The 21,709-nt window shown below is 29.5% G+C and overlaps 1 protein-coding gene across 1 annotated transcript; it reads left to right on the top strand.

The window, feature by feature from the left end:
• The first annotated feature begins 20,024 nt into the window (after positions 1–20,024).
• On the top strand, positions 20,025–21,190 carry LOC129913691 (kelch-like protein 5). The gene has a single exon (XM_055992492.1). The coding sequence runs from the start codon at positions 20,027–20,029 to the stop codon at positions 21,188–21,190; it is 1,164 nt and encodes a 387-aa protein (XP_055848467.1). The 5' UTR covers positions 20,025–20,026.
• The last annotated feature ends 519 nt before the right edge of the window (positions 21,191–21,709 follow it).

Raw genomic sequence — 21,709 nt, 5'->3', positions numbered from 1 at the left:
TTTTATTCAAAATTTAGAGACATAATTTTGAAGTGTCAAAAATAAAAAAAAAAAATTTTAAAAAGTTTTTGAAAATAATTTTTTTTAAGTTTTTGAAAAAAAAAATTTTAATTTAAATTTTTTTAACTTGCAATTTTTTTTTTGATTTTTTTTTCTCGACACTAAAGAAAATCTTAAATTTCCAATAGCTATTTAAGATAACGATACTTTGAACTACAAGAGCAAGTACGTGCGACCCCAGTCGTGCATTTTATTTTGTTATACTTTTCAACTTTTACGCTTTCCTTCTAATGTTCCGAATGTATTGTTATTTTGTCAGGCTTGATTTAAAGCTAATGACTCAAGCTCTTTAACAATAGCATACAATTTAATGTACCTCAACTTTAAGGAGAACATTTTTTACTGTCTCAGCATTAAGTGAGAAGGTGATTCTATATTTTTGTTCTCAAGTCTATTAAAATATCAACAAATGTTATCAAAACGTTACCGGTAAAATTTCTAAAAAACTAGACTATTTAAGTGCATGTTGATGTTGATATAAATCCTTTCGAAATGCACTCTGTAATTTCAACAACTTGTTGACTAAAAATACGATATAATGATATACGACTCACGTTTTCATTTTTTTTATTTAATAGTAATAATTATTATTTAATTAAGAAACAATAAACTCTGCCGCAATTAAAAAAAAAATTAAATTACCAAATTGTTTTTCCTTGTTTATTATAAAAAAAAATATGTATATATATTCGTATACCTAGTTGAATTGTACGAAAATACTTATATCCAATGTTCACACCTCAATTTTTCAATTATTATAAACGAAGTAATACAATGCCCATTCCCTCACTAACCACAAACCTCATTACAATCGTTTCTCAAATACGGATGTTTACTTTTTCATCTTACTCGTATACCTACTCATCTATACTATATATTTTATGTCAATACAAAAAAAAAAAAGATTTTGTTTTCATACAACGCAATTCGACCACACCACACTAAGAATAAACAAAATATCTTTTGGCATAAAAATGCTTAATAAAAATTATAAACAAAAACTTATAAACTTTGAAACATGTAAACTATATGAAAAAAATAAAATTAAAAAAAATAAAATTACTTATGCTAGACAACAAGTACTTAAAACTTGTTGTTGTTGTTTTTTTTTTATGAGGATTATACCAAGACCACAATGTCACGTGCATGCAGATGCGAAACTTCATCGTATAACCTACACGACGATGTACATTAATCAAATTCTCATGTGGAATACTAAAAGATCATTAAACTTTTCATCTTTCCAGAGAATTTTATATTTATTTTTATTTGTTCGCGCTGGTTATTATTTAGTTTAAAACAAGTGTATACAGAAACACTAATGCCAGGTTTCACAAAACAATATTTGATTTTCCTTACTGATTTAGTGGTTTAAAAGCTTTAATACAAACATTTTAGGAAAATTCATAAATCTATCAGGAAGAAAGTCAAAAGTCAGACCTTATTTCAACTTAAACAAAAACAGTTAATAGCCATTAAATGTGAATTGTGAAACTAGTCATTACAATGACCTTGAAATTATAGCCTATTATTTGACAGTAATTTTGATTTATAATTGATAATATTTTACTTGTGCTTTTTATGACCTAAATTCTTGTTTAATAATTTTAAAAAGTACCTGTTTCAAAAGACAAAAGAAGTTTTTTATTGTTGTTATTATTTAAATTTTTAACTTGTATTGTAATACCATCAGAAAAAGTGCTTAAATCAATAAACAAATCAAGATGTGAAAAAAATTTTGTGAATTTCATTCAAATTTCGTCACAGTTTTTTGTATATTTTTTTTTTTCTCCAATTCATGACTCTTTTGTGATTATTCAGATTTCTTAAATAAAATGCGTTGACCTTAAAATGCTGTTACTTATGGTACTTTGAACATGAACAGAAATTTTGGCCAAATACTCGTATACTCGTGTAGGTAATAATAATAAAATTTAAAGCAAATATTTGCTTAAAACGTTGACACCATCCATCAATTTTTAATGGTATTGGTTATTTGATTAACTCAGATTGAATTGATGAATTGGCTTGTTTGAAACAAAATTCAGAGGAAATTAGTAAAACACCTGAAAATAAAATGTTTTAGTATGAATTTTTTGTTTTCTTTTTTTAAGATGGTTAATGAAAAAATTGATGATCGTATTACGAGCAAGAAAAATGTTTGAAGGATGAGTAATTCTTCAAAAAATTTAGGATGCCAAGCCTTATATTTGAACACAAGCTTAGGTTTAGGAGATAAACCTGCAAGAAAATAAAAAAAATTAGGTAAAGTGTGGCACAAAGCTTATTCGAATTCAGATCTGCCCTATCTCAATGTTACAAAAATATTATGCATTAAAGAAAATTTTATTGCGAATAAAAAATTTGAATGCATTGAAAAAAAGAATCAATGCTAAATGTGTTTAATTTAATATTTTTTTTTTTTTTATATTCTTCGATTTTTTTACAATTTTGACTATTTTACCTTACCTACATTAAATAATTAAAGTTGAAATAGCTAATGTATGGTCAAATAGCCAAAATTGTAAGAAAATTAATGGTTATTACAAAAAAAAAGTATTTAATGCATACATTTTTAATGCATTGATTTTTTTTTTTGTTTTTTTTTTCAATGCAAAAAATTTTGTATTTGCAGTAGGTAACATTTTTTTTTAATGCAAAATATTTTTATTTGGAATAAAAATTTTATTTTCGATGCAAATTATTTTTAATGCAATTTTTTTCAGTTTCAATAAATATTATTTTGTATGCAATTTTTTTTTAATTTGCAACAAATATTTTTTTTTAAATTGTAATGAAAAACAAATTTATAAAAAAAAAATTTAAAACAAGTCTGACGTATTGTAAACTTTTACACATTTCACTACCCAATGGTTGTTTAATTCATTAAAAAATTAAATACAGCAAAAATAATTTCAACAAACAACAAAAGTTCCTTATATTTATATGAGAAATATTTAGATGAGTAAGATTAAGATTAGGGGAGGATAGATAAATAAAAAGCTGCGAAGTTTTAAAATTGAAAAAATTTTGACGACACTAAGTCTTTGAATATTAATGTGTCTAGATCAGCTCGAAAATAAACTTTAAGAGGTTTTCAGTTGTGGATCGAATGTGTAAAGTCGCTGGTACACATTTGCTTTTTTTTTCAATCCCACCCATTAGATTTCCACTTCTTCCTTTTTGGTCAACTGTGACCAATTTTTTTTAACGTCAATGATTTTTGTTGATGAAGAAAAATTTTATAATGGCTGAGCACGTTTAAAGCTATAATTAGGAGCGCAACGACATTGATCTACGTATTGACTATCTGACATCACCAAAAGCTCCATCTTCATTCTGTCACTTCTCTTTCAACGTCAAAACCCAACATTCTTTCTCAAAGCGAGTGTCATCGTACCCATCAAGACGTTCCCAGAATATTTAGTTGTCGATCACAAGACATGACAAATTTTGACGTCAGAGATTTGATCATTTACGATGACCGTCTAATCATTTCGTTAGCTCAAGCCTCTACTGACACTAAATAAACATAGTACTATCATTCTTAGATATAACAAAAAAATTATCTAATTTGTAAAATATGCTTCAATTTATATAAAATTTGTGGTCAATACTGGACAATATTTTTTTTAAGACTTTTCGACAAAGTCCCTAGAAATTCGAATCAAACTTCGAAAAATTGTATTCTGCGAGTAAACCATGCATAAACTTTATCATAAACCTAAATGCATTTCGAATAAATGGATTAAACATTGAACGTAGAAGCTAGCTACCTCTTATAGTAACGAATAACCTTCCAAAGTGCTACATAAATCAAACTAAATAAGCAAATTTCAAAGAAAATGCAATGAAACAGAAGAAAGCTTTTCCCCATTTTAAATGACGAACATCTGTCAATCAGGGCCAAGAAGACCTTTGCCTTGAAACTTGATACATATTTGCTTGCCCTCTGTTTCTGTCTATTCAGCATTATTTTTTTTTCTGTCAAAAGTTTTTTAAGCTTATTGCAAAAAACCCACAAACAAAAACTCTTCCGTCCCTTTTTGAGTAAATGAACTTGGTAATAGTAGCCAAGCAACTCATGCATAAGGTATTTTATGTTTAAGCAGTTTTATTTATTATTTTTTTATTGAATTTTAATATGGTCCGAAATAAATAACAGTTAAGTACGACACACCTTTACAAAGTTTTGTTTTTATTTGATTCTGGGTATAAATTTCCAGAAAAAATCATAAAACACACAAACAAAAATTCTGATGGAATCTGTAAGATGTTTTTTTTACAAAATTTTCAGCTATAAAAAAATGTAGTAATAAAAACAGAGAAGTATCTTAACATTCCAATTGCGCATCCAAGCTGAAAACGCGCTTTTAAACGGAAACATAAACACAAACAACTTGATACCAAATCAAGTGCATTCTACACTTTATTTTTTTTTTTTTTTTTTCATTTAATGAGCTTAAGGTACGAGTATCAATGTGTTTCATGAATTGGCAGCAAAGGCGGCGGGTGTAACGGTGCAGTAGTTGTAATCAGCAAATATGGTAGTTTGGCGAAATACCATGAAGCGAGGTGACTCTTTAAGTGCCTACGTTTTGAGGCTTGTTTTTGCCACACTTGCATAGTTTTTGATTTTGTCAGGGCTCTTCTTTTGAGCAATTTCAACATGTTTTGATTTACCAAACAGTGGGACAGATAATAACAGAATTGGACAGAATCTATTAAAAATAAATTTTCATTAATATGCAGAAATGTGTGACAAATATAATAGAAGATCTTTTCTTGAGACCTAGAGCCAAATTGAGGTTTTTGGTCCTTTTTAATACGACTACACTTAAGTTTGTATTTCAGAAATAACCAAACCCTGTAATCTCAATTCGGCTATCTCAGTTACACTTAAGAGGAGTAATGAAGTTGCGTGTGGAGGGCAGATGACCTAAAAAGAGTGTAAAAACTTGAGAACCCGCCAAGCGTCCAACCTAGTACTGTGAATATACATTTTTTCTGAGCTAAAATTATGAAAAGTGTCAATCCTTTAAGAATAGGGATGAAAAAATATAATAAAAATGTACCTACAGTTTTTTTTCCAATAATTCTATTCAATAGATATTGGTATTACCTGGCCTAGGGCATATGGTCAATCCACAAATAAGTCTTGAAAGTCTTGTTTCCACACTTTTTTTCACTGCAATTTTCAGCTAATCTAGATTGTTTGGAAGTGAATTTTTGTCACAAACGCGTCTCTTCAGCGTTTTCCATGTGTGTTGTATTGAATTTAAATCCGAATTTCTGGCTGGTCAACTAAAAGTTTATATATATCAATGCCTTGAAGATATTTTGAAAAGAACAAATTACTATGAGCTTTTGCATAATCAATGATCCTAAAACCATAGGAAAAAACTCAGGCCTTTTTCGAACCATTCTAACTTTTGTTTCAATAATGTCAAACATTTCACACTCGTTTTATTTGTTAACATAGTCCAAATAAAGCTCCTCAAAAACTTTCAGCTACGTAGGATTAGTAGTTTCTAAGTAAAAGGCCTTAAAAAATCGCAAAAAGAGTAGCTGATTTACTCACTAACACACTAACTAACATATGATAAAAATTATGGCAAACTTTAAGTTTTCATAGAAACTTGTTATGGTCATGGATCTTGAAGTACATACAAGGAAAAAAATAGAAAAATTGAAATTTTACATTCAGGGGGCGTGGTAACCGCCCATTTTGGCAGAATTAATATCAATTATTAAAAAGTATACTGCTTCTGAATAGCCTAGAATCTTGAAACTTGGTAGAATTGTAGTTAATGCAAAGGAAACATATTCAAACTTACGATTTTCTACCTTGGAGGCGTGGTATCCCCTTAAAAATAATAAAAGAAAGATATAATGTTTCATAAATTAATTAACAAGTCTTAGAAAAATGTAGTTTTGGTTTTTTTTTTTTAATTTCTGAAAAACGACAAAACATTTTTACATCCGGTTTTCTGTTTTTGCTTACAAACAAAAGTAAGAGCATTGAATTTTGAAAACTTAAATAGTACTTAATCACATAAAATTTTAAAAAAAAAAATTAGTTCGCAAATTTAATAAAAATTTTTTTCAAAATTTTGATTTTGAAAATTAATTAATTTTTCAAAAACTGTTTTATAAAACAGCTTTATTTGAAAGCAAAACAAAAAAGAGATTTTGGGCTTAACAAAAAGGTATAACATGTTGTTGTAGGTATAACCGTTGATTTTTAATAATATTTTTTCCTAATTAAATCATTTTTTTTTAGAAAATTGCCCCTCCTGACTAAATAGGGGCGAATATTAATCCCCTCCAATACGTTTTTTTTCTTGTCCGGACCCAACCTACACGCTTAAGCTTTTTGGCACATGCTTTTGAATTAGATTTTATAAGAAATGAGATAATAATCAATTAAGCAAAGCATGTGTGGTTTTTAGGCAAAAATCAGCTTTTTCAAAAATTAACCCACAATCCGGAGGCACATAAAGTTAAAATAATGAAATGAAATTTTACTTATAAGTCAACGAACCATTTAGCACCTTTTAATCGCTGAGCCTTTTTGAAAATCCAAAAAATTGTATTTTGACCCACCCTAATAATCATGCTTCACAATAAAGTTTGGACCAATTCAAGGACTGATTGGTAAAGCATGCTGTTCGACGATATTTGTGACGAATTTTTGAACACTAAACGCAGGTCTAGGAAAGTTCACTAACTAAATATTAACGTGTTCTTAAGCTGATTCCACCCCAAAAATATTTATGACCAACCTCTAGAAGTTTCGTAGTTTGAGTCAGACTTCAGGGCCTTTGTCAAAAAGTGCATTATACTGATTTTGTTTTTGGATTTTTTAAAGATAGATACAATTTGTTTACGGTCAAGTTCAAAATAACCCAATCCACCATTTGGAAACCAGTTTTAAAGGTGTTCCCATTATAAAAATTGTTTACTAAATTATGTGTTGCAACATTTACATATAAACTCGAATTTTTGTTTTTGAAAGTTGAGTTTAAATACTTGCAATTGATAAATTAGGAAATGCATTCATGTGCTTGTAACAAAATTATTTTAAATATCGGTGAAAATTAGCAAGTTAAATCTTTGTTTGTATAAATGATATTGGGCTTCAAATAAATTACACTGGTTTAGAAGGGTTTTGTTGCCGAAACAAAAATATACTTTTCTGAAGGTTTTCGGTGTGCTGAACTCGAATCCGAATTCAGAAACAACTAATCAGCTCCCGTTTTTGAGATATTACCGTTAGAAAATGCAAAAAAAAAACGTTTTTTTTTTAGTTCTTCGGACCTTATTCTTTTTTATAAGGAAAATTCTTTGAGAATATCTAGTAACAGTTTCTAGAAGAACTGTTTTTCATCTTTCGATAAATCTTGTCAATATCTTTTGTATTGCCCGAGATATCTTAAAATGAAGTAAGTGGGTTTGGCTTCATATACCATAAAGGAGATAATGAAGTTATAAAATTTATAAAAATACCAAACAACTGAGGAATGAGGATATCTCGGGCAGTTAAAAAGATATCGGAATGATTTAAACAGATTTAAAAAGGTGGAAAATAGTTCTTATAAAATTTTAAATTTTGAACATTCATTTTTGTTTCTAGGATGGTGCGAATTCCCAGAATCTCAACTCTCTTTTTTAAAATCAATCCCCCGCGAACTTAATCGGACTACTTGGAGTATGCTAAGTTACTTATGCTATTTTTTCAAGTCTGCCAATAGTAGTTTCAGAAATAATGTGGTGTAAATGTCACAAATATATTTAATTTATAAATTCACTTTGGTGCTTTGGTCATACAAATTCATGAGAAATAAAAAAAAACGAAACTATATTCTAAAAAAATTATTCGAATAAAGTAAAATACTTTAATAAATAATTCTTGACGATTTTCAAAACCGACTCTTTGAAATTATAGCCCAGAGTTGGAAATGGAGTTATTTTAAGAGACTTGTGTTAATGATACCGGAAAAGTGAATTATCTATGAATTATAAAGTGAATTAGCTGGAAATGTAGCCCTAAGTTAAGGTTAATGTAACAGAACATCTCCATTTCATACGACTTCAGACCAGGGAAATTCACTTTTGATATTTGATTACCACAAAATACTGCCTTTGAATTGTATTTTAATCTATTTTGCCCCACTGTATCACACGCACAAAGCATAGTATCGGAACTAATATCACTTAACTGCTCGAGCACTGAGCATTTGAAGCAATTATTACGATGCGACTATCGTCGTTATTGCCGTTCATTTTTCTTTTTACTACGGTCATCGCCGCCGTGTCGCTGCCGTTGTGCGTCGTAGCTATTTTCAAGGCCAAAATATGTGTCAATGCTTCTTGCAACAAAAGCAAAAGTGGAAAAACCATCAATAAAAAAGCAAAAGCTATACCTACATATCGTTTGTGGATGGCATAGTATAGTTTTAGTTCATTAGCTCGCACTAGCCCCCGCAATTTAGATGCTAATTTGTTAGCTATTGTACCTTATACATTTTATTTATCCATTTTGGCATTCTATTTGGTTTTTTGCATTCATGTGTGTCGTTGGAAAAAGTTTAAAGCTTGATATTAAGAGGAGGACTGATGCTAAAGCGGTCGCTAAAAGTAAAAGTTGACGACAGGTTATAGATATAGTCACTGCGCTCCTCGTGTAGACGATCATTCCAAAGGGGATATATGGCTGAATCGATGGCTTTTAGGAAATAATTGCTCCAAGTTTTTTTTTTCTATACAAGTTTTGCTAAAATACCAGCTGGTAACTAGTTTTATTGTAAATATAAAAACGGTCGAAGCTGTTATCCTTTTACAGAGCGTCTACATAGATCACGCTTGCGAATTGAATTTATCGCCATTCATTATGCAATCTATGTTATTACTGCATGTTATTTGATTTGAAAGAGGAGGGGTGGGTTTAATTAAGGTGTTTTGATCGAAGCAGTTTGGTGGTGCAGTGAAATTTCAAGATTTTCCAAACGATCTTTCGAAAAAAAAAAAAATTTCGTCATCTTAGATACTCTATTCAATTTTGTATTGAGGAAAATTTTATTTGTTGTACGGGCGCGTGAGTACGTCAGTTGTTTAGCCGGTCGTCGTATAGTTGTCGGCACGTTAAACTACAACCAGATTCATGTGATTTAATCGTAATTGGTATGAAAACTATATACACCAAGATACAAAGTTGGGCTATCTCTTTTGCAAAATATCAAAAGTGAATTTCACAACTCTAAGAAAGAAAAATAGAAGGAGGTTCGGGTTATGTACCTATACATGATGCTGGTTTTTTTTGGTCTAATTTTTGAAGAATTTTATTTGATGAATAAATAGGAACTGGTTACTTCAAATGGTCTGCTATTGATATTTCAACAGGTTATCAGAAAAGGGGGAGCAAATACTAGACATAAAGATACCAATAGCAACATGTTTTATAGGTCAAACTTCATTTGTATGGGGGTTGATTGATATGTTGGCTAAGCTTGTTTGTTCAGTTATTGGAGGAGATACACAATAGATACATAATATCCTAGCTGGCGGGTATTCAAAGGTATCATTTGAATTTTCTGTTAGTTTTTGAATAAATTGTTTGGCTATCATTGCTTTTTGTATGAATAGAAAAAAATAAATACTAGACAATAATAGGATGTAAGTTTAAGCTTTTCTTGTTTAAATAAATAAAAAAAAAAACATGAAGAATTTGGGAAGAGCAAGAGACTATCAGGAATTTGGAAGAGTTTTGCTTACAGTTATCTACAAATTGATCAGTTTTCTTCGGTCAGCTTAAGGAGAGGTAAAGTTGAATTGACATCCCATGAACAAAAAAAAAAAAAAACACTTCTGAACTGCCTGAATTCTCAGAGAATGATTCTATTAAAAAAAGCGACCAAACTTGCTAGTATAATCAAGAACAGGTCTTACAAAAAGGATCACAAGAATATGTAATTTACTTTAAAATGTTCTTATCATACGCAAACATAAATAACTTGGAATCCTTTAAGATCAGTTAAAACTAAAAAGGCCGAGGTAAGTCCCTTGGAGAACGCTGAAACTTTGGGCAATATTATGTAGGTTTGGATAATAAGTAAATAAAAAGAACTTTGTAGTTGAAGTTTTCAAGATATGATCTAGTTCAGCTTGGAAGATGGTGCAAAACCGATTGTTTTGAGTTTGAGATATATGTATGTATTTATGAGAGTTTTGTATCATTCCATTTTTATTCTCTAGAATTTTAAGAAAACCATATCTACTACTAGTAGTAGACTACTAGACAAGGGTTATATTGATATACAGTGGAAATATACAGAGTCATACTTCATAAATCAAGCTTCATCAGAACTTTCGGATGGTAGATAGTAAAGTGATGATTCTGGTAGTTTAAAATTTTAGTTTTACTTGGGAAGGTGAAAGATTATTCAAATGACCTTTCATTATAAGTATAAAAGGCACCATTAAAAATGGGAAATCAGTAAAATCTCATACAAATCATTAAAATGTATGGTCTATATGGCAACTTTTAATTTAATAAAATGCTCATTAGTTGGGGGTGTATAAAATAGGTAGAAATCCGTTTTATGAGTTTCTATTTTCATTGCAACAGATCATATTTTTTTTTCGTGAAATTCTCTTTATTATTAAGAGGATTTCGGCAAAAATAAAAATGTTAACAAGAAATTTAGATCATAATCTCTTTGAACAAATTTAGAAATTTAGATGTTGATACAAAATGGCAGACGAACTGAAAAGAAAATTATTTGTTAATAAATACCTACATATATAAGGAATTCAAAGATTTTCAAGTTTTGTCCATTTTTTTGAGCTAAAAGTCATTCAAAAGTTGTTTTTCTATAAAAATCGAATCATAGTGGAGTAACTAAAGCTCAAAAATTGGCAATATTAGGGAACCCGGCCGAACAGCTTAGATTTTGATGATCTTTTTTTTCAAACGTCGGTAATTAAAAATACTTTAAAGTCTATAGATTAAACATTGCCGGTGTTGCCGTTTTGATTTTTTAAATTTAATTGAAGATTTTTGTGAACAAAAACAAATTTTTTTCAAAAATTTTTCTTAAATTTCATAAACTAATTGATGCCAAAAGATTGTCTAGGAAATTCAAGTAAAAAAAATATATGGGAGTGAGGGAAAATCTTCCATAGTTCAAGCGATAGATGCAATTTTCTTATTAATTGACTTCAAACACAAAACAAAATATTTGAACACAACGGCAACACCTACATTATTCAAATATACATTTTTTAAAAGCTAGAAGCTTAGTCATATATGTAAAATTAAAATTAAGTTAATTGAATGAACGGCTTTTGAAAGAATGGTAATTGAACTCAGATTTTTGAAAAACAAAATTATTGAAAAAATTTTAACATGTCGTTTTTTAAACTTGGTCGTAATATAAAATTCATTTATTTTCAAATTTTTTTGGCCGCATTTATTATGATTTCAAATTATAAAAGGAAATGTCAATATGTATTACGGTTTATGAAAAAAATTAAAAAGTATTTCATTTTCTAAGAACTTTTTTTAATAAAAGTTTTGAAAAAAAATGTAACTTATTTTTTTTTTTAAGTTCAACAACTAAACATTTTTTTTTTTATTCATTTAATAACCCTTACTGTTGAAAGTTAAAAAGCAAAAATTTAAAGTTCCTATTTACCACAATCTTTGAGAAAATTAATTATTTCAATGCAAAAATTCAGTTTTAATAAAAAAAAAACTATTGAAATTGAAGTAATTTTTCATTTTTTTTTTTCAAAAGTGTGATATATTTGACCTTTTTTTGCTTCGAAATTCAACTGATAATATTTATGGCCAAAAATTTTTCTTAAATAAATACATATTTTATTAGAAAAAGTTTGGAAAAAAGTCATTTTAAATTTTTCTAATAACATTTTTTTTTTTAATTCTGAGTTTGAGGACCATTTTTTCAAAAAGTCTTGATTAAATTTAGTGGATTTAAATTTAAGAGATAAGAATGAGCTTCTGGCTCTTTAAAAATGTATTTTAAAGTATTGTAGGTGTTGCCGTTGTTTTCAAAATATTTTTTTTGTGTTTGAGGTCAGAATGTTAGAAAATTGCATTTATCGCTTAAACGATGGAAGATTGTCCCTTACTGCCTTTTATATATTTTCCTTAAATTACCTAGAGAATCTTTTGCTATCATTTGTTTTATGAAATTTAAGCAAAAAAAAAAATGATTTTGTTAAAAAAAAAATTAATTTTAATTTTAAAAAACAATACGGCAACACCGGCAATTTTTAATCTATAGACTTTAAAGTATTTTTAATTACCTACGTTTGAAAAAAAAATTGTCAAAATCAGAGCTGTTCGGCCGGGTTCCCTAATAATTTGCTTAAGTTACTCTACTATCATACGTTTTGTTTTTTCATTTTAATTTACATTCACTAATTTATTTAAAAATAGTTCTATTATTAGGTATTCCTACGTAACTTTAACTCTAAGAGCAATTGCGTTTCTATTTTATTTTCCACATAATTGAAAATTTACCAGGGATTCGAATGTGCACAGAGAAAAATAGACCACATAAAATAGAAGCAAAAACAAAAAGATTTCTCAATAGTTTTCATCCAAGAAGGAAATCTTATTTAAACAATCGGGTTTTCCTTATTGTTTTTAAATCTGCACTTGTAAGGTTTTGCCACAAAAAAAAAACGACGACCAGGCCTGAAGACTTTTAATCATTAGTCGCCCACCTTACCACCTGAACCAACCTGCTATGAAAATATTTATCCCGATTTTTGTTTTAGTGCCAAGTTGACAAAAAAAAATTGTGAGAATTTTTAATGAGCTATGTACCGAGTTACTAAAAAAAAACAAGGCTTATATTGTACAAATTTTTACTGAGCTCGAAATTTTCGGTTTTTTTAAAATTTTCTTTATAAAAAAATACAAAATTTAGATGTTATCGTTTCTTAAAATTTAAAACTACAAGTCGTGGATTGAATATCTCTTTTTAATTCGTGCTCAGTTGATATTAGTCCGTGTACATGCACTAAGATGAGTTCATAGATGTCTACAAAAATGGTAACATTTTTTCACTTGTATAAATTACTAATTAAATCAATCCAAATTCCGGAAAATATGTAAAACCACCTACAACGACAATCTCTTAATTTTAAAAAATATTTCTAAATACATATGTTATAAGATTTTCCTTAATTGTCCAAAACCAAGCAAATATTATTTTACTATTTATGACCCTATATTTAAGAAAACTTTTACCACCTAACCTAGACATTCTGAAAATTCAAGAAAAAAAGAAATAATAACCCAAACAATACCTCTGTCAAGCATTTTTGCTTTAAAATTTGAAGGTTATGTCTGTGTCATATGAGAATTTCCGCTTCTCTCTGTGTTTTCTTTTTTTCTTCACTCAAACATTTATGCATAATGCAGAAAAAAAAATCCAAATAGCATTGACATTTCTTTGGTTAAAATTGTGTTTATCAACACTGATAACGAATTTAACACCACTGTATTATAAGATACTTTGCAACAAAATCATGTTAACAATTTTAATAATGTTTAGCATAAAAATGTTGCATAAGTTGAATGGAGTAATGAAATACAAACAATGCGCTCGCATAAGTACAATCAGTGTTCACGAATGAGTGCTGCCATAATTTTATTTATATTGGCGCTGTCCATCGATATAATGATGATAATGATGGTAATGATGATGATGTTGGTAAACTTGGCCTCAAGTTTGGCTTTGTTGGCTGTGATAATTGTTTTGTTTCTGCATAGAAAATAAAAATAAAGAATCCGTTAAAAAATTGTTCAATTGTTATGGGTTAGTTTTAAAAAAGAAAACATTTCTTTCTGAGCTTTTAACAGACTTAAATTCCTGCTAACCCACAACTTAATTATTAAACTTCAAGATGTCCGTTTTCAATGAAGTCTTTAAATTTAACATTAAAATGTCCAAACTGGAAAATTGACACAAACTTTGTAATTATTTCGACGCCTAAGATAATTATAACCACGCGCCACTTGCGTGTAAGGAATGGTCATTATGTCAACGTGTGCTTTGTTAATAGTTTGACAGTAAAGAATAATAAAATTGAGTAATTACCTTGCCAATTATATTTTAACTGGTAGGCCTAAGTGTCATTATGTTATATTGTACAATAATTGTATATATAATTAAAAACAATGTAATTTTCTACTAACCTCTTGTTGAGGTTTGTTTTGTCTTTGAACGATTCGTCAATTGTTTTTATAAACTAAAGCTATTCTTATTTCTTTGGATTTTTACGATCTTAGATCAGATGGCTTACAAATACAATTAATTAATGAAGAGTATAATTTTAAGTTAAGTGGATATCCCTGATCACTATAACAAAAGCTTTTACTTAAATTTTTGAAACACTTTTTGAAGTGAAAACCGGATATTTTTATCTCTTCCGGGATTACTGCTTCATTAGGGTGACCGGTGCCTTAAGGCGGCAAAGCTAAAAACCTCCCAATAGCTTTATCTTAAGCTAGGTCCTTCCAATTTCCTCTTCCTCTTTTACTTGTGTTTGACGCTACCTTAGACAAAGTTCTTCTTAACTGCAATGTCTCGTTCCCAGTGGCGTACGTTGAGTCGCCGGGGCCCCGGGGTAAGACTAAATTTTGGGGCCCCTTTGATATTTGGGGGCCCCTTAGTTAAAAAAAAAAATTACGTATACGCCATAGGTTTGTTTTTGTATGGCTTATTTATTTTTGATTTATTTTAATGTTTTAATATGTTCGTAATGCACTTTGCTATACTTACTTAAAATGGCTCTCATAAAAGTAGTAAACTCTTGTACTAGGGGCCCCCAAAATTAAATAAATAAAAATTTTTTTAAGCTTAGAATTGATAGTTCTTGGGGCCTCTTTTCTGAATAGTGAGGCGGCTTAGCATTAAAAAAGAGTTCAATCGTGCACTTTGTGATAAAAGCATGAAATTAACATCGTTGGTAGTACTCAATTTAAGAGTTATTTTGAGATATTGGGCCACCTTGTATTCCATTCGGAAGGGTAGATACAAGACTTTTTCTGTGTTGCACTTGATTTGTTGCATATCGTAGTATAGGCAATGAAATATTGTATTAATATGATACATGATTTCGAGGTATTTTCTAACGCCCGATCGAATAAAATCAATACCAAAATGTCTCGACCATCATGTAAAAAGTTATTGGACTCTTTATGAATTGTCTTTTACTCAAAGAGCAAGAGTCAAAATATTATCAAGTACTCCTTGAAAAAAAGTGGTAGGTTGATAAAATTTCGTGTGGACGTTTCATATACCATAGAAAAAAATAATAAAATATGTTCATCAAAAAATTTTAGGTCAAAGGGTGTTTTTTTTAGCGAGAAAGAACACTTTTGAAATGGTACCATTGCAGCACATGGAAAATTTTTGCATTTTTTTGAACCGCATATATATTTTATACAAAATCAAAAATAATCAAAAAATGAATTATATTTACCATGGAATGTTGAATTTTCATGCAAAACTTAAATTGCTTGCTTTTTTTTTTTATTGAATTTTCATATAAATTAATGTTTTGAAGGAGTGAGGTGCAAAAGTAAAAGTATGAAAAATAATTGTGCAGTTTGTGATAAAAGGATCAAATTAATAGGATTGTTATTACAATATGTAACCCTCATTTAAAGATATTGGGCCACTTAATAGTTTACCTTTAAAGATGTTTATAACGATGCACAGAAAGCAATTTAAATGAAGTTTTGTGAAATTTGTGATTATTAGATGGCTCATGTACATCCTCATAGGTGAAATATTAAAAGGCCCAATATCTTAAAATGAGGGTTACATATTGTACTAACAATCCTATTATTTTGATCCTTTTATTACAAACTGCACAATTATTTTTCATACTTTTACTTTTGCACCTCACTCCTTCAAAACATTAATTTATATGAAAATTCAATAAAAAATAAAAGCAAGCAATTTAAGTTTTGCATGAAAATTCAACATTCCATGGTAAATATAATTCATTTTTTGATTATTTTTGATTCTCATACGATGTATAAAATATATATGCGGTTCAAAAAAATTCATAAATTTTCGATGTGTTGCAATGGTACCATTTCAAAAGTGTTCTTTCTCGCTAAAAAAAAACACCCTTTGACCTGAAATTTTTTGATGGACATATTTTATTATTTTTTTGTATGGTATTAGAAAAGTCCACACTAAATTTTATCAACCTACCACTTTTTTTCAAGGAGTACTTGGTAATATTCTGAATCTTGCTGTTTGAGTAAAAGACAATTTATAAAAAGTGCAATAACTTTTTACATGACGGTCCAGGCATATTGCTGTTGGTTTTATTCGATCGGGCGTTAAAAATTACCTCGAAATCATGTATTATATTAATAAAAAGGTTTCATCAGCTATACTATGATATGCAAAAATGCGGGTGCAACACAGAAAATCTCTTGTATCTACGCTCCTGGATGAAATACAAAGTGGCCCAATATCTCAAAATAACTCTAATATTGAGTAATACCCATGATATAAATTTCATGCTTTTATCACAAAGTGCACGATTAAGATGCTAAGCCGCCTCACTAGAAGTAATCAGACATATTTTTTTTTATTTTGGGGCCCCTGAAAAATTATTTTTAGAGCCTCAAAATTGAGTGGTTAGAGGCCCCTAAAATATAACATAATTTTTTTGGAGCCAAGAATTAATAGGTATTGGGCCTCTGTTCTGAAGTAATATTCGGAATGCCACCAATAACGTAATGTTTTTATTTTGGGCCCTGATGTATTTATGTTGGGGCCCCTGAATTTATATTTAATTTTCCATTTGATTGTTTTGAACCACTTTTGAAGATCCTCAAATAATATTTTTTTGCTTTTTTGGGGCCCCTAATGTATTATTTGTGGTGGCAAAGATTTTTCAAGTATAATATTTTTTGGGGCCCTAAGATAAAATTATAATTTTTCTTTTAAAACAGCAGTTTATTTTTTTTTTGGGGCCCCTGGGGTAACTTTTTTTAAAATCAATATACATATATTGTGTGGCTACCAATGCATTATACATTACACTGAATGACATAATTTGTCTCCCTGGTTACTTCGTAACTCAATTTATGCTAACAGTTTTTTTCCCCGCATTGTCTCCAGTGGGGGCCCTGGCGTCGGTCGGGGCCCCGGGGCACCGCCCCGCTTGCCCCAAGGGAGTGTACGCCCCTGCTCGTTCCGTTGGAGTTGTAAACTTTCTGACCCGGTACCCGGAACATTTTTGTCCTCGCACGCCACAGAATCTGAGCTGCTATACCTTTATCCGTTAAGCTGGGTTAAAATTCCTATAAAACCCGTACTATTCGTTGTTGTATCTTCGTCTCTAATCAAAATCAATGCAAACGGAACCGTGAGAAGAAAAACAATTTAAAAGAGTTTTCATCGACCTTTGTTTAAGCCCATCCCTCTGATCCATTCATCAGAACTGGGGTCTGTATTATTCTTTCAGAATGATGTCTAAAACCTTGTTGATGTTATAACGTCTTATGCATCGACGAACCATGGCAGCATCCACGAAAAAGTTATATATTGCAATTTAAAATTAAAAGTAAACTATTACACATACAAACATCTTCTATAGCTTATTTGAAAGTTAATATCCTAAAGGTGAATACTAATAAAGGATTTTTAAAAATTCAATGATAAAGGTAGGGAAAACTTTTTTTGACAATTTGAAAAATGACATTCGAAAGATAATATAAAAAAAATCGGCGTTTCGAAATATGAATTTTTGAAAAACACCTACTTTTTTAGGGGTATTTTTGTGTGGATTTATTTTAGGCAATTTTTCAGAGCCTTAAAAAATCTATCTCAAAGTTTTATAGATATTGGCCATGAGCATGCATGCGCAAAAAAATTGGAATAATAATAATAAAAATTAAAATAATTTTTTAGGAAAAAACTATTTTTTTTGTCCCAAGTTTTTTGGCCGTTTTTTTATCTTTTTTTCTTTAAATTTATGCTGTAGATAGATAATAGGCAGGACTAAATTTGCACAATTCCAATAAATTTCGTATTCACAGTTTGAAGATAACGGTAAAATATAGTTCTATTTTTTTAAACGTTATTTTTTTTTATCTAGAGCAGATATAAATTTGATTTACCTTTATTGCACTCGTAAAGTAGCATGCTGATGATATTACCTTACACTTGATATATCACTACGGTGACCATATTTCTAGAAGCGAAACCCGGGACAGATAAAAAATTCGTTGGATCGTTTTGAAAATATTGATTTTTCACAAAAAAAATAAAAATTTTATTTTTTTTTAAATGAGTTTTGATAATTTCCTTATTTTGATACGATGATTTCTTAAACGATTTGATGGGAGCATTTTCATTGAAATCATTTAAGTCGTTTCCAAAATCAAGAAAGCGGATTTATAATAGGTACCTAACTTCTAAAAAAATATTTTTTCAATAAAAAAAAACTTTTCCTGATATAGCTTTTCAACTCGACAAATACAAGCTGGAACTAAACAAAATGACAAAAAAAAATTTAAAACTAAAGCCTAGTCTTGAAGTGAAATTGAAAATTTTCATATAAAACCAGCACGACGAAATACGAAAATTTAGTTTTTCGATGCACTTTTAAGCAGCTTAACCACCAAAAATTCTTTACTGTATTAGAATATTTGGAGAGTTTTCAATCGTTTTTCACTGACATTTAACTGTCCAAGTAATTTTTCTTACTCTAAAAGAGTTTTTTGACTTTGGAGACTTATTAGAAAAACTTTTAATTTAAATCAACCAAAGACTGTTTTTTCTTGTTTTCCGTTCAAAGTTTTTAAAATTTTGAATAAATAATCATTTTTATCAAAAAAAAAACCGACTTCCATGGATCGAAACTAGGTTTTATGGTTTTCTCATAGATTCTATAGCCAGAACTGGACCGCACTGCAAGCACCAGCTTTCCAATACAAAAAGAATTATCAAAATTGGTTTACTCCGTCCAAAGTTATCTTTTTTTCTTTAAATTTATGCTGTAAAAAAAAAATCAGAAAACGTGCAAATACGGGATAATCACGGGACAAATTCCCAAAAAAAAACGGGACACTTATACGTCCCGGGTTTCTTAAATAAAAACCCGGGACAAGCTGTTGAAATGCGGGACAGTCCCTGGTAAACCGGGACGGATGGTCACCGTAACATCACACATAACAGTACATTCACTATAAGGTACACAATCTCAAACTGAAAAACTTCAAAAAATACCACAAAACACCTGTGAAGATTTTTTGCCAATGTCCAGCCGCCCCAGTGTATGAAGTTATCTCAGTTTGAAATTTCGAATGCTTACTTTCTTTGTAGGCTTCGTACAGATATGATTGAAGCGTCATATTAAAGCTGAAATAATAAGCTTTTAGATGATATGAAAGGAAGGAGACGTTCAAGCCAAAACCTCAAAGTGAGTTGAAAATTTGAAAGGAGACGGTTAAGCCACTATAGTTTTGACAAAATATTCTCCGAGTGAAGAGGAATCTCAATCTCGGACAGCGATGGAAGAACGATTACTGATATATTATTTTGAAGTTGCTCGAATTTCAACCAAAGTTAGTTGGATGTAATTCCACGTCACCCTATCGAGTAGTCGTCATATTGTAAGATAGTTAATGTCATTTGTAATAATTTGCAACCATGTTATGACTAAATTTTCATTCATAAGTTTTTTTTTAATACTTGTTGTTGTTAGATTTTAAACTGTTATCTTGTTATCTTTTAATGTGCTTATCGCCTATCATTTTTTGTAAAATGGTCTTATCAATGAAACACTTGAAATTAATATTTTTACTTTGGTTCAAATGTTATGCAGTTGCAATTACAGTATTCCCATAACCACCAATAGTTTTGTACCTAAAATAGTTTAAATTTCCCTTTTAATAATGTCAAGTGTATTTCTAGAAAATTTCTTCAAACAAATTCACAATTTCTCTAAGGATAACTTATTTTGTGATGTAACGTTGATATCATCAGATGACCAATGCAAAATAAATGCACATAAAGTCGTGCTTGCTGGAGCCAGTAAATATTTTCTAGCAATGTTTGGTGGATCGTTTCGAGAATCTAACGAAAAAGAAGTTAAACTCCAAATCGATAGTCAGTCATTAAAATTGGTCATCAATTATATTTACACGGCTACGATTGGGCTTTCAACTTATGAAGTTGTGGAAATCTTAAAAACAGCACATCTCTTCGAATTGGAAACATTGAAAAATGAGTGTTGTGATTTTATGGGTAGACATTTGAGTATATCGAATTGTTTGGAAATTGCAAGTCTTGCCGATCATTATAATCTAAATAATTTATATGAAATATCAGAAAACTATATTTGTGATAATTTTAAAGAAGTTCGAAATAACGACGATGACGAGTTTTTAAATTTAAATTGCGATATTTTAAATAAATTGATCTCGAGTAATAAGTTGCAACTGGAATCTGAAGAAGAGGTATTCAATTGCATTCAATCTTGGGTGGATCATGACCCAGCTAATCGAACAATAGACTACGATAGACTCCTTCAAAATGTTCGTCTTCCATTGATAGATCCCATTTTCATTAGTAATGTCATTCAAAAAGCTTGCAAGTCTATGAAATGCAAAATGTTGATCAATAAAACGTTACAATGGCATTTATTGCCAGAATTACGTCCAGTTTTATTCTCTGAAAAGCTAACTCAGCCGAGATATTCGAAATACACTCTCCTCGCAATAAGTGGATGGGCTTCTGAAGATAATCAAGATTTACTTTCGGTTGGAGAATTCAGCTTCAGAACAAATAAATGGAGCTATACAACTTGGCCAGCTCCTCCAACAGAATTACGTCATTTTAGTGCAAATTTTGAATACGTTTTGTTTAAAAATTCTTTAGTCCTTGCAGGAGGATATGATAATAATGAGAATCCCTCAAATAAAATAATTTATTTTAATTTAAATAGTAAAACATGGAAACAAACATATAGAATGAATAGGATGAGGACCAATTTTGTATCCAGCCTTGGCCAGATTTGCTTTACTTGGTTGTTATTTCGGATTTTGTATAATGGTTAACCATCTCTTGTTTGAAGAATTATGGAATGCCAATTTTAAATATCTATAATAAAACAATTGTAGCTGCGTAAATAAAAATCTTAATGGAAACTAAAAAATAAAACTTGCTCCTAAAAAAACTCGGTCAATTTAAAATAATTTTAAGCTCTAAACAGAGAACATAAACCTGTTGACCTAAAAGATGATTTTTAAGAAAAACAAAATAAAGGTCTAATAAGAAAAAAAAAATCATGTGTGCAATTCACACGTGGTAGAAGTGAAACCTTAAAAAATCATTTTTCTTGCAAAAAAAAATTGAAAAAATCTACCTACTTTTATTCTATCACCTTCAAATCCATGTTTTTTATATGACAACCTAGATAAATGTTATATCATCTGAAAGCTTATTGTCTTAGCTCAAAATATATATATCGATCGATGAAATTTCATCCAAAAAGCAAACAAAACATTTATTTTTAAGTTCTCATGCTATTATTGTTTCACCTTGTATAATGATGCATAAATCTTATTTCAAAGATG

The sequence above is a fragment of the Episyrphus balteatus genome, chromosome 3 (genome assembly GCF_945859705.1).
Source record: "Episyrphus balteatus chromosome 3, idEpiBalt1.1, whole genome shotgun sequence".
In the NCBI taxonomy this organism is placed as follows: Eukaryota; Metazoa; Arthropoda; class Insecta; order Diptera; family Syrphidae; genus Episyrphus; species Episyrphus balteatus.
Note: the sequence above shows the minus strand (reverse complement) of the source record. Positions and strands in the feature narration are given on the sequence as shown.

What these genes read in the sequence shown, in the direction of transcription:
- LOC129913691 (XM_055992492.1), top strand. Translation starts at nt 20,027, where the DNA reads ATGTCAAGTGTATTTCTAGAAAATTTCTTCAAACAAATTCACAATTTC.